This window comes from Danio rerio, chromosome 10, assembly GCF_049306965.1.
Source record: "Danio rerio strain Tuebingen ecotype United States chromosome 10, GRCz12tu, whole genome shotgun sequence".
In the NCBI taxonomy this organism is placed as follows: Eukaryota; Metazoa; Chordata; class Actinopteri; order Cypriniformes; family Danionidae; genus Danio; species Danio rerio.
Genome location: NC_133185.1, coordinates 7895215 through 7913185, shown reverse-complemented (window position 1 = coordinate 7913185; position 17971 = coordinate 7895215). Strand labels below are relative to the sequence as shown.

At 34.6% G+C, this 17971-nt stretch overlaps 1 protein-coding gene across 21 annotated transcripts in view; it reads left to right on the top strand.

Moving 5' to 3' along the window:
* The window catches only part of nrg1 (neuregulin 1), a 191798-nt gene that overhangs the window by 75981 nt on the left and 97846 nt on the right, over nucleotides 1-17971 (top strand). For 11 of the 21 annotated variants that reach the window (XR_012386002.1, XM_073914239.1, XM_073914234.1 and 8 more), the window contains exon 1: nucleotides 12077-12266. The exons of 9 other annotated variants lie outside the window; for them this stretch is intronic. Coding sequence is in view for 6 of the 12 variants with exons in the window: in XM_073914234.1 (XP_073770335.1) it covers nucleotides 12170-12266 (97 nt within the window). In the remaining 6 variants the exon portion in view is untranslated. Of the gene's footprint in view, nucleotides 1-12076; nucleotides 12267-17971 lie in introns of those variants that run through there. One more of the 21 variants, NM_001044911.2, reaches the window with a different exon arrangement.

Genomic DNA, 17971 nt, shown 5'->3' with positions numbered 1-17971 from the left:
CTAACATGGTTGTTTTACTAAACTGTTCTTATTTTAAGTATATGTTTCTTGAGTACATGGTAAACAGTTATATGCTTCTCTTTTGTTATTATACTGTAAATCCTTCAATATATTTATACATTTTCTTGACCTCATGGAGCTCAATGGATTAACTCATTTATGCAGGGTTTGTAGGTGCTGGAATTACTTGGAAATGCTTGAAGTTTTATCTGGTGATTTCAGGGTTTGAACAGTGCTTAGTTTTTGCATAACGTTTGTGAAAGGTGGATTCTTGAAAATTTCAGAGTAACTTGTTTCTTGAGTCTGTGCATGTGCCTGTAGCGTGATCAGCCTGTCTTTTTTTAAATTGTTGTGATTAAAAGTCGGAGAAGACTAAATACACACCTCTTCAGCAGTGAACAATGCATGAAAGTAAAATAAATATCAATTTAAGATGAAAGATGACAGACTTAAGAAAGAAAATGATAGTAAATTCCATATGTGGCTTGGGGCAAACATGGCATCAAAATGTTCCATAGAATACTATCCTATATGATAGGATATGATAACCAATAATATCAAGTTATTATTAAGTAGGTATGTTTATTTATTTTTTATATTTTGAAAAGTCTACTTTTACTTTTGACACTGCAGAAATGTGCTAACCAACATGTCATATACAGTACAGAAACTTAATAAATAACCTACTATAAATCAAAGCTTTAAATTTATTATAAATTTGCTTTTAGAGACGAACATAAATTCCGCTTTTAAATAATAGGTCAACTTTACCTTTCGTCATGAGGCTGTGTTCAAAATGACATCAATGTTTTTTAAGTGCTCTGTGAAGGGAGCAAAATTTTAAACATGATGTTCACTAAAACTGAACTGTAAAAATAGTTTGAAAGCGAATTACACCTAAGAGATTTAACTTTAATGCTTTTTTTTTATTTTTTTTTAATCGTTCCAAGTTTAAATGTTAGAATGTTTTAAATAAATAGGTCATAGGGGGGATAAATGGGAATAGAACACAGCCAGGAGCTATGTTTTTAACTACAGCTCCAGAGGTGTAGTTGCAAGTGCACAAGTTTGCGATGCAGTTTGCGAAGGTTCATTGGAATGATGCATTTGGGAAATAGCAAATCAAGGAACTATGTTTGTAATGATGAATCTCGTGACCTTAGTTGGCAAACAATGGTTTTGGGAAACATACCCCAGTTCATTAAATTGAACTGAGTTCTCGTAAAACGATTTGCATCTTTAGTAAGTACTTAATTCCTTACTTTTTACCATACTAGATGCACCTCCTACTCAAAATAAAACAATATCCTGAGTTATTCAGTTACTAGAACAGTACATTGACTCATCTGCTGTGAGGATGATGATGAGTGCGAGTCAGCTGCCTTTTTTCTTAAAGCAGGCTCTCTCATTGAGTGTCTGGTTCAACCTGACTAAGGTAGTTTTTTTCTGTAAAATATTTTTTTAGAAACCAATTAAAAAGTAACTCTCATTATATTACTTATGACTTTTAAGAAGTTATATTGCGTAACGTGCGTTACTTATAACGTGTTACCTCCTACATAGTCTGTTGCACCATCAGGTAATAAGAATGTAGGAAAATAAAAATGGACTAGTCTGTTGCAAGAAACTATACTTTCATTTTGGCGTAATAGTCAAGAAACCCTGCATCTGTACCATGGCTGCACCAGCACCAGGCAGAGTGATATTACGATATGGAAACTTAAGAGACGCACATAAATTTTCATTCATTCATTCATTTTCTTGTCGGCTTAGTCCCTTTATTAATCCAGGGTCGCCACAGCAGAACGAACCGCCAACTTATCCAGCAAGTTTTTACGCAGCGGATGCCCTTCCAGCCGCAACCCATCCCTGGGAAACATCCACACACACATTCACACACACACATGTACACTCATACACTACGGACAATTTAGCCAACCCAATTCACCTGTACTGCACGTCCCTGGACTGTGGGGGAAACCGGAGCACCCGGAGGAAACCAACTCGAAGGCAAGGAGAACATGCAAACTCCACACAGAAACGCCAACTGAGCCGAGGTTCGAACCAGCGACCCAGCAACCTTCTTGCTGTGAGGCGACAGCACTACCTACTACGCCACTGCCTCGCCGCGCATAAATTTTATTTAAAATAAATCTAAATAAATTAAATACTTTCCACACTTTAAATACTCTAGAAATTGCTTGAAGTGTTTAAATTTGACTTTGAAAAAGGTGTAAGAACTCTGAAAATATGTGGTGTGGTGCACTGAGATTTCTAACGAATAGCTATTTGACATTCCTTCCTGTCACTGGTGTCCTGTCAGTAAGCCATTAAGCGGAGTCTGTCTTGATTGGCTGGGACTGATCCTGCTGAATGAGGTTGGCTGTGTTCACACATGCTCTTCATGCATTGGAGCGCAGGTCTGCAACAGCATGCTCCAAGATCACTTATCCGTATCTTTTGACTGTAAGTGTGTGTGACGCATCAGGTTTTGTGGAGGAGGAAGGATTTCCTCCATCTACCCGACTCCACCCGCCTCTCAGCATGACTGTGTGGCGTCTACCTGAAGGGCTGAGTTTCATTCAACACCCACTGGGTGAAACTGAAAGGTTCGAATGAAGCAGTACCGAGGACTGACTTTGAAGTGTTACCTGTTTGCTCGGTTGCAGACGTGCCAGTGCTTGTGCTGAAGGAAACGGCTCAGGAACGGATTTGTGAAAGTAGCATGTCTGAGGTTACTGTAAATAAAACATTATTACATCCGTTCATGCCTCAGATCAGATTTCAGACTACACAACTAAAATGATGTTACAATTGTTATACTGTGTTTAATTTAAACAAAGTCATTTTTTTAATAATATAAATTTATTTGTGTACAGTAGCAATCAGAATTATTAGCCCCCCTGAATTATAATAGTGTCAAAATAAAAGGTTTTCCTCATGAAAAACAGAACATTTGTGATTTAAAATTTTTTAAGAAAAATACCAAATATTGTCCCATATATCGGCATATATCTATCGGTCAACCACTAATCATGATATAGTATACAGATAAAAGTAATGCACTAAAGCCAAAATACCAGTAATATTAAAGAAAGGGGTTAAGGTATTTAGAATACAGCCCTTAAGGATAAGACATTAATATCGGCCTTGTAAGTTAATAGTGAATGTGTGTTCCCTCATATCAAGGGTTTGGTAAATTTCTAGAAATAAGAAATAAAATAGACAAATCAAATATTACTAAATATCAAACTTCTAAACACAATTTATAAAGCTCAATTCTCCCACATGTTTTTCATTTCCATCTATTTATATTTCACAAATAATTGACATACATAAAACAAATATGGGATTAAACGTGATTTAAGTATAAATGCTAAAGTTGCATCACAGCCTTTTGAAATATAAACATAATGATAAGTTAAGTCATGATAAATCATCAGACCGTTTCTGCCTTTATTGCAGTGGAACAAAAATCTAATAACAAACAAACTTTGAGGAAAAACACAGGAAATTAAAAGACTTTAAAATATTTCAATTATTATTATTATTATTATTGCTGTTGTTTGTTGTTGTTATTATTATTAGTATTATTATTATTATTATAAAATTTGATACATTAATTTATGTCTGGTCTTGGGTTTATTTATTATTGTCTAAAATATGCAACTTATTTTGTTTTTCGATTTTTATGGAGGTCTGCAGGTTTTGTAGTGTGGTATTTATCACTGTCTATGATCATCTTGACTACTTTGTCACCTGAAGACACTTTCACAATCATGCTTCATCATTCATACTTTATGCTGTTGTTTGGGTGTCAAGCAGTAATGGTGATTTTTTTTGTTTTAAGTTTAGTTTTTTTCTTAACATTTCCCCAAAATTCTTATTCATACCTATCCAGAATGAAATGCCTTTGCAAACGGCATTAAAATTTGAAACAGTTTATTTTAGTTCAAGGTTACTAATAATTACTAACAATGATAAGTATAACTGGGGAACTACAAATCCCATCATGCACATCACACACACACGTTTGTTTTTGTGAAAATTGGGTACATTACATAGGTTTCCATTCATTTTATACTGTCCAAACCGCATATTGTATTGGCCCAACCCCAACCTACTCCTAAACCCAACCATCACAGAAGACTGTGTGTACATCTTTACTCTCTAAATAAAATCATTCTGTGTGGTTTAGAAGCTTTTTGAGAAATGAGGATGTCAGCAATGTCTTCATATTTCACCTCCTTTTTGTAATGCCTGTGTCATACCTGTCACTATACAGATTAGTGTCCTGACATGTCACAAAAACACATATGCCAGTTTCAGTTTTCTCCCTAATAGCACAAACAGCTGGAAGCTCATCATAGACTTATTACCAGAGCTTAAATACAACTCACATTCACACACACATGGCTGAGTCTTGTTTCTCTGTAACATTTTAAGCTTTTTCCTTGCCTTGTCATTTTGTGGTTTTTGATCTTTGCTTTGTTTATTGCTTTATGTTGTCTTGCCGCCTATCCCGACTATTCGCCTGATTTGCTGACTATGCTTTTGGATTACCCTCATGTTACTGTTAGTTTGACCATTGCCTGCCTGACAATTCTCCTACAATAACCACTTTTTAGTGTAATTTGAATTCTGAATTGTTATATGATTAGTTATGATTAGCAACTCTGCACATATATTTTAATTTTTTTATTATAACAAATGTGTATAGCATTGTTTATCTAAATGTTTTATTTGATTGTAACATTAATTTACATAAGGTGTTTCTGCTTAGCAAAATGTAAAAGCATAAACTTAAAATTTCTTTGACTAAACACTGATGTAAACAGTCCTTTCTTTATATTTAATTGCTAATTTGTTATCCTGGAGTAAACATCCAGTCTTATGTTGCTCGATTATATTTTTGGCCATTGACATAGATACAAATTCATTGTAAAAATCATTGTTTTATTTTATACCTAAAAAAAAACATTAGATTATTAAGTAAAAATTGTTAGGATATTTAGCCAATTTCCTACCGTAAATATATCCTAACTTAATTTTTGGTTAATGCATTGCAAGTGCTTTTTGATTTCCCAACTTTATAGGCAATTTTCCCCATATTTAGATTTTTTATAACACTTAGAATCTAGATTTTCAAATTATTGTATCTCTGCCAAATATCAATTCAATTTTATGTATAATGCTCTTTAAAACAGCAAAGTTAACCAAAGTGCTAACAATAAAAGGTCAAACAAAGCATACCATAAAAAATACATTCATTAACCACAACGGAATGAACCGCCAACTTCTCTAACACTTTTTTACGCAGCGGATGCTCTTTCAGCTGCAACCCATCTCTGGGAAACATCCATACACACTCATTCACAGTCATACACTACGGACAATTTAGCCTACCCAATTTACCTGTACTACATGTCTTTGACTGTGAGGGAAACCGGAGCACCCGGAGGAAACCCACGGAAACACAGGGAGAACATGTAAGCTCCTCAAGGAAACGCCATCTGACCTAGGCAAGGCTTCAACCAGCGACTTTCTTGCTGTGAGGTGACAGCACTTCCTACTGTGCCACTGCGTCGCCTCATATACAATACAATTAAATATAAATAAAATGTCAACATCTCACGTTTTGCTAAAGGTGAACAAGCTTTTTTTTCATCTTTATTTCTATAGTACTTTTACAATGTAGATTGTGTCAAAGCAGCTTAACAGAAGTTCTAGTACATTGAATCTGTGTCAGTGCAGTTTTCAAAGTTAAAGTTCAGTTTAGTTCAGTTCAGTGTGGATTAATTTTCACTGCTGAAAGTCTAAACACTGAAGATCAAATCCATTGATGTGCAGTCTCTTTTAAGAAGAGATTTAAAAAGAGTAGTGTTAGGGGCTTGTCTAATGTACAGTAATGTAATGTCTTGTTTAAAGCCTGGTTTATACTCGACCCGTCCACTAGTTCGCACGAGTGTGCGTGGCGAATGTGACGTCATCGCTATGTTTGAGGAGCTTCGCTTTGGGTGTGTGTGACATGATTTCTGGTGGTGGAGCGCATGATTACTTTTTTTTGACTCAAGCAAACAGTTCGCACGCTGTCGTGTTTGATTTGAGTTGAATATGAAACACTTTGAACAGATTTTGTCTGAAACGGGTACACCTGTTCAGACATCTTTATGATCCGTGATCATAGAGATAACCAGATGATCAATAATTATTGGCTAGAAATAGCAACAGCCGTGGGAAAGGAGAAAAGATTTTATTAAAAAGTTTTAAATAACCTGAGGGATTAGTTTGTTAAAGCAAAAAGAAGTCATGGCAAAAGTGGAGACCCAGGTACACAATTACAGAAATATGTTTTCCCACCAGTCATAGGTTTTACAATGATGTATGTTACAATTTTGAATCTAAAACAATTTAGTAGTTAAAAAACTATAATTAAGTAACAAATAATTTCTTTAATAATTGGAAAGGAATATTTGAACCTATCAGTTTACAATATACTGATGGCCTGTTTTTCTAGACTTTATTGGTGATAATGGTCAGAAATGCCTTTTTAACATAAGAAGAGGACAGAAACTAGAAAGACAGTAATGTGTTAATTGTGGAGCGGGCTAAATCTAAAAACACATCTGTAGTTTTTAGTAAGTGTACTTTTTTGCTTTTCTTGCCATAAGAAAAATATATTTGTAGAGCAACCCATGTTTTGCTGTAATTATTATTTTAGTAATAAAATATTAATAGGTAATAGGTAAAACGAGATATGAACAAAAGAAAGTAATGCATCAAAAAAATCTTGAATAGTTGTAAAAATCTTTAAAATCATTAAAATAATTTATAAAAACAATAAAAAAATCTTGAATGATATTAATGATATGACATAGTTCCGGAAACTTTCTACTTCTCTGTTTATCCGTCTGATTTTACGGTCAATTTCTTTTAACCGCCCCCTGTCATTTTAAAGAATATCACAACGCAAACGTAGATAGTATAAATGCCTCGTCTGTTTCGTGAGGTAAACGCACAGTTAGCAAGGCGCCAGGCGAAAGTATAAATCCAGCTCACTCCACTCAAAATTAACGTATAAATGGAAAGCTTATTTAATCAATTTCTAGTTGATGAATAAAAACCAATAAATCAAAAAGACTTATGACTAGTTTTGTGGTCCTATAGATTACTTTTAACATAAGCTCAAAATCGAAGAGTTTTCTCAAGAAGTTTAAACTGTCATGTATGACGTGCAACACAAACAGCTAAATTTAGAGTTTCATGGAAACATTTTTTGATATTTATAGTGGAGTCCAATCAGTCAAATCAGTTTCTGTTGAATGTACAGTATCTCCGCTGTAGTGTAATCAGTTTCAGCGTGAATGACAAGAGTGTTTCTATGATCTTCTCGGCTGTTGTAGACTGACATTTGTCCCACATGTCATGCCAAACAAGACCACAGATCCTCATCAAACCGTGGTAAAACTCCAGCATGTCTGGTCTTGTCAGGACTGCCATGCTGATGTCAGCAATGTGCTAAAGAGAGGAAGAGCATGACGCAAGCATTATGCCTCTATAATGCTTTCCCATTGATAAATAACTGTTAAGTATTCAAGTACTTGAGACTGAGTACATGAATAGAGTATATGATGACTGCAGTTTATACACAGCAATCTTTAGAGCTGAATCACATCTTCAGTCATTAGGATGTCCTCAAAGCAGCACAGTCATACAGAAGTTAAAGGAATAGTTTACCCAAAATGAAAATGTACTCATTATTCACTCTCTAGTTGGGTTAGGTTACTAAACCTTTGGTTTCTTTCTTCTGTTAAACACACAAAAATATATTTATATTTTTTAATTCACAAAACACAAATCACATTACAATTCATAACAGTATTCCATAATCACCTTAACAGTTAAATATTCAGCTACTTATATCACCAAGGAAATCCAAACAACAGAAAATATATAGGGCTCTATTTTAATGATCTACACGCAAAAGCAGTAAAAGCGTGTTCGAATCCACTTTTGCGAATTAAACCAATAAGAGATTCATCTCCCATTCCATTTAAGAGTCGGATATGTTAAGCAATGGTGCATTTGCTATTTGCATGGCTGACTATGTAAGTGGGAAAACTGAACACTTCACTAGCAAGAAAACAGTAAACAGACCATCTGCAGCCCAAGGATAAAGAATAAGCCTCCTCCATTCAGCCTTTTTACTTTTCTCTTTACTTTACTTTTACTCTTTACTCCTCTACTTTCGTGGAGTAAGGAAACAGTGTTTTATTCAAATTAATTTGCTGTTTAAACAACATGGTGCAAAGCGTGAAAATTAACGATGCTCTGGTCTGAAAAACCAACATAATCTCATGTGGCGTTTTAGTGCTACAGCATATATGAGACTTGTTTTGAAGCACTTCACCTCAAATATTATTCATTAATCTTTTTTTATCTAATAGTTAACTGACCAACAAAAAATAATTTGAATTAAGATACAAATGATAGAAAGCAAAATTTATTTTCAAAAATATATTTTTCCAGGAAAAATATACAAATTGTGCGATGATGATTTGTTCTGCTCCTTGGAAAATAAGGATTTAATGAATGTGAAGTGTTTAATGGCAACATTGGCAGTAAAATATGCATTTAGATTTCAATGAAAATATCTTAATATTAAAAAGGAATCATAAGTTTGATCCTATCAATGTCATAATGAATGCCTTAAAATAATGTTGCCTAGTTGTCTTTTTAATAATAATGAATGAATTATATGTTTTTTGTTTCATTGTTTATTTTTATTTACAAGTAGCAGAGTATTTACAGCTAATGCATAGGCTACTTCAGTCTATTCGCATACCTTTGTGCACCCTGGCGGCATAGTAGCAAACTGCGGTCATACTTAAAAAACACGTTCTTACTCCTTTAGAACGGCGGCGGTACACGGTGCGGCAGTAATGGCCATATTAAAGTGTCGCCTATGTAGCAACAAGTCACGCCATTCTTGTCTTGCACCTTGTATGATGGGCCCATAGTAGTAACGATTAAAAATTAAATGAAAAATACATGAAAATTAAGGTTGTCTTGCAGTTTTACTCATTTATCCTGATTTTATATGTTGTCAGAAAATACCCCAAGTTCTATGCACTCTTCCAGCATTATTAGCATACACTCTTATGAGGTAATTGCAATCATCCCATTTGCATTTCAGGTAATGTAAAATCATCCTGGCATGGTGACACAGCCAATCTTGAGAAGAGTAAATGATTTTTCCCTGTATTATGTACCACTGATCTTTGACCAAGAAGGCATAGTCATGGTACTGCAGGTAAATCCCAACCCTAACAATTATTACACACCAGAATAGGTAAACTAATGAACGTCCCTAGATCATGTGTAAATAAGTGTCCTCTTCTTCATCACACTTCCAACATAAATTTCTTCCAGGTATTTTTATAAAGCCAATTTAGGTATGAATTGCAGCCTGATCTCAGAGGAAATGTACAGTAATTATTTCATGTTTTGTCAGTTTAGTGGCTAATTCGTACAAATTCATACAAGTTTAGTCATACGAAAATGTATGATTTTTAAAAAGGAGGCGTAGCACATAACCTGACCCCTAAACTCAACCTTCATTGGGGATACGCAAAGCATACAAAATAGTATGAATGAGATTGCACGAATTCATACGAATTAGCCACTAAATCAAAAAGTTAAGAAGTGCCGTGAAAATTGTGTTGATCAAACTGAAAAAAATAAAGTGAAGTTTATTTATTAACTAATTTCGAGAGGATCACGTGCTTATGATTGCTTGCAGCCGGTCCCGCATTATTTAATTTATGATTTTCCAATCAGACGATTCCTAAGCCACTATAAATACCCTAAGTTCCATATAACAGCCATCTTTGTTTTGAAGAATCCCCCCTTCCACCCCTACTCCTTTTCTAGATGGGTGGCACGGTGGCCCAGTGGTTAGCACTGTTGTCTCACAGCAAGAACGTCACTGGTTCTAGTCCTTACCAAGCCAGCCGACATTTTCTGTGTGGAGTTTACATGTTCTCCCCTTGCTCACGTGGGTTTCCCCCTGGTTACTTAAGGTAATTGACTAATCCAAATCGGCACCATAGGCATGCTCCTATAAGTAGCTATCTCTTAAGAGCAATCACTATCTGTTCAATAGTTACTGCAGCACGTGAGTTCTCGAGATCTACCTGAGCTCAAACTCTTCTCCTGCCTTGCAAACAGGAGTGAGCCCCAGGCTCGAGGATCTTATGAGCTCAGGGCTCTCTTCCGGGACAGCATGCCAAACAAGCTTTATAATCAATTATTAGCTAAGTGTGAACTCTTGAAACTACTGTGTCTTTCATTCAACGTGCATTTTTATATTGGGCTAGGTGAAAAATCGTTGAAGTATTTCTGATTATAACTTGTTTGAATCAATTTGCCTTAAAGCAAAACAACCCCCCCCCCCCCCCCCTCCCCAGGTAAACTTAAAAACATTAGTTTTCCTCAAAGTATTTTTACTTTAATTCAGCAGTTTATGCGACCACATTTCAGCTTTTATGCATTTCTACATCTTTCTCTGGGAGTTTGATTACCATCTTGCATGACATTTATAGTCATACTGAAAGCACCATCAGATAGTTTACCTCATTGTTGGAAATAAAATGACTAGCAATAGCATAGGTTAACGTTATTCATCAAAGTTTAGTCGAAAGTAGAACTTGGATTTTGTTTTTAAGTTAAACCAAAATAAATCAACTGATTAATTGTCCATAAAAACAGCATTTTACCTTTGAATCAATGTATTTATTTCCCTTGGCAGAATAAACACGTTGATAAATACTATAATACATTTTTCATTTTCAAAAGTAAAAAGTAAAATTTGAGGGTAATTTATAAATTTAGATGATAAATTTAGGTAATTTAAATGTGCAAATTACAGTAATTTTCTAGGTTGGTCCAAAGTGGCATTATACTTTTTATCTAGGGGGTAAAATAGATTGTAGTTAAGTAAAAATATGTTTAGTGTTTCTCTACAGCATATTAAATAATATTTTTACTTTCTGTAAATGCATTTTTTATTGACCACAATAAATATTTTAAATTTAGATTAAATTAAATTTTATAGTTTAAAACAAAGTTAAATGATTGCTGTAACAATTTAAAAAAATTTTGGTTTAAAGTGTATTTTTTTAAAGTGTACTGAATGAATTATGGGGCGACGCAGTGGCGCAGTAGGTAGTGCTGTCGCCTCACAGCAAGAAGGTCGCTGGTTCAAGCCTCGGCTGGGTCAGTTGGCATATTGTGTAGAGAATGCATGTTCTCCCTGCGTTTACGTGGGTTTCCTCCGTGTGCTCCGGTTTCCCTCACAGTCCAAAGACCTGCGGTACAGGTGAATTGGGTTGGCTAAATTGTTCGTAGTGTACAAGTGTGAATGAGTGTGTGTTAATGTTTCCCTGAGATGGGTTGTGGCTAAAAGGGCATCCGCTGCATAAAACATATGCTGGATAAGTTGGCAGTTCATTCCGCTGTGGCGACCCCAGGTTAATGAAGGGACTAAGCCGAAAAGAAAATTAATGAATGAATTACAAAAGAAGATATTTTGAAGAAAGCTAAAAGCCACATACAGTAGTATACTATGGGAGTCAATGGTTACCGGTTTTCAGCATTCTTTAAAATATCTTCTTTTGTGTTTAACAGAAGAACAAAACTCATAAAGGATTGAAACAAGTAAAGGGTAAATGAGGAAAGAATTGTCAGTTTGGGGTAAACTAGCCCTTTAACTGCTTATTTGGTTTACACAAGTCTTCTGTACTTTGATATTAACAGCGCAAACAGCAATGGAAATATATGTTTTTATTCTCAATAGTTTACTTCAAGGTGTATTTTGTACACTTTGTTAATTGTCAAATAAATTAAGTTTATTTTATTTAAATACACCAACAACAGTCATTATTAATTAATTTAAGAAAAATAAACACTGAACTGTACAGCAAACTTCTGAGACACGCAGAAATCTGACCCACTGAGAGTTGATCCCGCCCCTACAGCTGAGTAAAACACACACTCACGGGGCAGAGTTTCTTCTGTTGTAGAGTTGACTGGAGGGAGTCCACATTCACACTGCGCACTACTCAACTAACTGACAACACTGACTGAAATCCCACATCTAAACTGCATCATGGCTGAGGTGAAAGCAGGCAAAGAAGGGAAAAGTGGCGATAAGAAAAAGGATAAGGAGTCTGTGAGATCAAACAAGCCTGACAACTCTCCGCAAGGTAAATCGAGCGCTAGTGTGTCGAGGTGTTGAGTTTTCAGGTGGTGTGAATAGATTGACATCCAGTTTTGATGGCTTCTCAGCTCTCTTTGCTGAAAGCGAGGTGCGCTTTCAGGTTACAGGTGTTGCAATTCTCCATGACGTTTGTCCGCATGTGACTCTGTTAAGCGAGAAATGTTTGTAACCATTAACACGACCCACTGGTCTGGTGACTTAATGAAGAGGTTTTCCCGCTTGGGTTACTTACTGACCGGAGTTCGTTTAATACTGTGAGATACAACTTTGAATTGACATTCATGAAAAGTGTTTATAACAATTTCAGCCAAAATTTGATTTGTTAAAATCACAGAAGAGTGAGAAAGTTTTAGTGTTAGTTGTGTCACTTTCACTTGATTTATTAGCAAAACCTGAAAATCATGTTCTTCAACATGATTTGAGAAGACACACAGAGCATCTTGAGCTCTAAATTCAAAATTTCTTCTTCTTCTTCTTCTTATTATTATTATACTAATTTATTATTATTCATTATGACTGTTATTTTTGTTTGTTTTGTAAAAAGTATTACTTTTAGTTGAATCAAATGAACTTTCATAGTTATGTCAACTTAAACTTAAACTGACTAAAAATATTAAGTATAACTAAAGAATAACAATAAGTTCAGCTTTAAAAATATTTGAACCTTGATTAAGTGATTCAATAAATTTTTTGTAACACTTTACAATAATGTTAGGATAAGTTCAGGTTACAATAAGTGAATGTATGTATTTACTAACATGTACAAACAATATATTTGTTACAGTATTTATTACAGTATTTATTCATCTTTGTTAGTAAATGGTAATAGTCATTCATTTTTAGTTTGCTTTCACTCAAAGTGCATTAGCTAATGTTAACAAGCTTGAATTTTTAACCCTTTAACTGCCCCACCAACAACAAGAAAAAATGTCGGATTGCATTTATTAACTACTAATGTCGCTACAGTAGTTAACACACTCAATGCTTTTTTTTCCAACACATCCCATCATTTCTACATTGTAAAACCTAAAAAGGTAACTCAAAACACTTGAGGAAACCGATTGCAACAAACCATTTAAGTTCAAAAACTAATTCAAATGAGTACTGTGAACTTACTCCATTTAAGTTGAAGTAATGAGATATTTAATTAACTCCTTACCTTCAACACTGAGTTTAAAACTCTTTTCAAACGGGTAGAATTACCTATCAGTCAATTTTGAGTTAACTACACTCATTCCATTTGATAAAGTTGACTGTTGGGTTTTACTGTGTTAAATATCAATCATTTAGTAGAGGTTGATATACGTAGTAAAAGTACCGGAATTAATACATTTACTATGAAAAATCTTAAAATATGAAGTGTAAGACCAGTTTATTTAAAAACATTGTCAAAAAATAAAATAAAATTAAGACTAAATCATCTGTATTTTTTTTTTTTAAGTACGCCATGAATTATTTCAGATTCTTATTTAACATGTTTTCTTGTTTGTTTTTTTTTACAATAAAAATGGAGTGCAGTAGTGCAGCAGGATTATATTTTTTTGTAAACCATCAATGCTGTGTAGTGTAAATCATTATTTAAAACAGTCCTTCTCTAAATGACTTTAACAGTCATTATTTAAAACAGTCAAAACATGGTCAACCGTTTGGTCGAGCAGGCAGATAAAGGGTTTAATAATGCATTAGTAAATATTATAGTAAACTAGAATTAATAATGTACAAGTATTGTTCTTTATTAGTTCATGTTAGTAAATACATTACCTAACATGAACTATTGCAATCTTATTGCACATATTTTTGTTTTACAGTGTATGATTTCTATTTTAGCCACGTTTTTACTCTCTGGATTGCACAATTTGAAACTTTCACTAAAACCTTGGACACTTTTACAGCTTTGTAGTCTGCTTATCATGTTTACTGCTTCATTATGATGAATCACTTGCTTTCCCTTTTTGTTTGTGGCTTTGGATGAAAGTGTCTGCTAAATGAATCAATGCAAAAGGTGTTAAAATGGAATAATGGGTTTTAAAGAATCAAAACAATACGATTTTAATACAGCTTTTTTGTTCAAATGAGTTACTATCTTACATTTTTTAACATAATAAACTCACTTAATGGGAAAATGACAGTGGAAAAGACACTAAAATGTCAGTCATTGAGAGAATAGTTTATTTAGGAAAAAGTATTTTCAGTCATATATACAATGTAAATAATTTGATGGCTTACTGCTAGAAACAGCCATGCATGATATTAATTAAGTGCAAAATCAAATCTTGATACTTCACTACTGTCCTTCAGGCAATAAGGCAGGTTTTTTGACTATATATTTGTAGCCTAAAATGACTGATTTTGCGACTGCCATTATTTGCTTCAATTCTTGTTTATGCTGTGAAACTACCTGAAATAATAGTATTTGTTTGCTTTGGTATTTAAAAAAATTGCTTGTAAAATATTTTTTATCTCAAAAGGTATCGACTCGCAAAATCCTGATTCCATTTTAAAGATTTTTGTCAGCTAAAAAAATCTCAAGCTGAATGAGAATGAAACATTATTCTTCTCAACTTTTCATCAAAGTTATTTGAAACTTTAAAGAAAACACTTGCTCTTTGCACATTGCTCACCCCAAAATGAAAATTTCTGTCATAATTTTTTCACCATTTGTTATAGTTCAAAACGGCTTTGAGTTTCTTTCTTAAGTTGAACACAAACAAAGATATTTAGAAAAATGCTGGCAGCTGTCACCCATTGACAGCCATAGTATTTTTCTCCTACTATGGAAGTTAAGGAATCACAAGAACCAGCATTCTTCAAAAAGTCATGTTTTGTGTTCAACAGAAAAAAGAAACTCATAAAGGATTAAAACCAAATGAGGCAGAATAAATGATGAGGTAATGGTCACCATTGCAGACACCAAAATGGGACATCTCATCTTTGAGATGTCCTCTTGTTGCATGTTGTTTAGTACACACACTTGTAATTGATTACTGATTATGATTGCCGGCAGCTAGCTCTCTGCAGCTCACACATGGTCGCCCACTGAAGCTAAGCAGAGCTGTGCCCGGTCAGTTCCTGCATGGGAGACCCTATGGGAAAGCTAGGTTGCTGTCGGAAGTGTTGTTAGTAAAAACAGCAGGGGTCGCTCAACCTGCAGTTTGTGTGGGTCCTAACGCCCCAGTATATTGATGGGGCCTCTATACTGCTCAGTGAGCGCTGTCTTTTGGATGAGACGTTAAACCGAGGTCCTGGCTTTCTGTGGTCATTACAAATCCCTGGATGTCCTTCGAAAAAGAGTAGAGGGTTAACCCTGTCATACTGGCCTCTGTCCTTCATGACCTTCTAACCATCCCCATATCATAATTGGGTTCATTACTCTGCCTCCTCTCCGCCAATCAGCTGGTATGTGGTCTGGCGCAATATGGCTTCTGTCGCGTCATCCAGGTGGATGCTGCACAATAGTGTTGGATAAAGACATTCACCCCAAAAATGTGTAAAGCGCTTTGAGTGTTCAGAAAAGCACTATATAAATGTAAGGAATAATAATTATTATTATTATAACAGCAATGCTAAGTATTAACATTATATGTGAGATAAACCAACCGAGAAAAATGTGCTTGCAGGTACATATGGCTGCATTTTGTGTGTAAAACGAACGCTATGGGGCAGTACACTGACTGATTTGTGGTGTGACTGGTTTGCTCGGTAGCTCACCGCAAACGGTGCTAAACTTTGGGAGGCGGAGCAGACGGAGGTTTGAGTCCAGTGAAGGATGCTTCCAGAAACCAGGTACAGTGCAGCGAAACCCCCAAAAGAGCATGGTGAAGTTGTGGTAGAAGCATATGGCCGCAATTGCTTTTCTCCTGTAGTTTGCTTTTGAACACTATCGGTTGGGTATAGAGAAGGATATCAACTGATGTATTATGTACAGTGACATAGAAAGAAAACAGCTAAGATACGTAGAAACGTACTCCGTGGCCTTTGGTTGAAATGGTACATATGGCAAAACATTTATCAGTAAAGTTTTTGAGATTGACAAAAATGTACTCTGCACCCTCTAGTGGATTTGCGGAAGCAAAAACAGCAAGACAACTCAGTCCAGGGTACATATTTGTCAGTTCTCAAAAATGTAGTCCTGGGCACATATTTCCAAGGAGCCTGGGTTGTTTCATTCATAACCTGCTCCTTAATGTGAATCTAAGACAGGTGTGACTCATGGCATAATTTTTCGACTGAATAGATGCAGGGAATTTGTCTTATGCATAGTATCATATTAAGCAGAAGATTGGATTCCGTTACGCACTCATGTTGAAACAAGCTCATGCCAGCTTTACTGTAGATGAAACAGTTTGCTGAGTTAGAGCATGATGGCAGTGGGTAAAAAACGTGAGGAATTATTGTGAAATATATGGACTCTTGCATCACAATGAAAAATATGTTCTCATTAGATATGAAATATTGAAGCAGCTTTTAATAACTGTAAAGAAATTGATCAAATGCTAACTTCAAAAAATAGTCCAGACTGAAATGATTAAACAGATATACTTTAGTTTGATAGAAAGCACCTAAAAAAACGCCTATTTTAAGTGGCCTTAACTACTACTTACATTTAAATGTGTACATATATGTTTTTCTATTTAAACAATGATAGGCTTGTAATTACATGTGTAATGAATTTCTGTAATTACATTTATGATTACCTATCCCTTAGAGATTAATCAACCCATAAAGCTATCTATACCATCACACCTGTCCCTAACCTTTCCTGTACCTCACCTAGATTTTATTTTGCTCAACGTTTGAACATGTTTGTTCAATGCAGTATGAACACTAAAAATACATTGTACTTATATTTCGATGCAGGTTATTTGGTAGTTAAGGCCACGTAATATACAAAGAAACCAAAAATTGACAGACCCACTTCATCTTAAATAGATAGTTTACCCAAAAAGCAAAATCATTTAACTGTAGATATTTTGTTATGCTGAGTACAAACAAAGATATTTTGAAGAATGTTTGATACAGTAATCATTGACTTCCATAGTTTTCGTTTGTCCTATGGAAATAAATTAATACAATTTTTCCAACATTTTCCAAAATATCTTCTTTTATGTTCACCAGAAAAAAAGAAAAAAAAAAAACTCAAACTGGTTTGGAACAAGTCAAAGGTGAGTAAATGATGGCAAAAGTTAAATTTTGGCGTGAACTATCCCTTTAAGTGCTATCAACTACTACTGTATGTACTAACAGAATGTTTAATACATTTATATGGAGCACATATTGTGTATATACAGTCAGAATTATTAGCCCCCCTGAAATATTAGCCCCCTTTTTTTTTCCCTCAAATTTTGTTTAACTGAGAGAAGATTTCTTCAGTACTTTTCTAAACATAATAGTATTAATAAGTCATTTCTTCTAATTGATTTTTTTATATCTTTGCCATGACGATAATATTTGACTAAGTATTTTTCAAGACTCTTCTATACAGCTTAAAGTGTCATTTAAAGGCTTAACTGGGTTAATTAGGTAGACAGTTTAAGGTAATTAGGCAAGTTATTGTATAACGATGGTTTGTTCTGTTGACTATCGGAAAAAGTAGGGTTTGAATAATTTTGACCATAAAATGGTGTTTAAAAAATTAAAAACTGCTTCTGTTCTAGCTGAAATAAAACAAATAAAACTTTTCTCCTGAAGAAA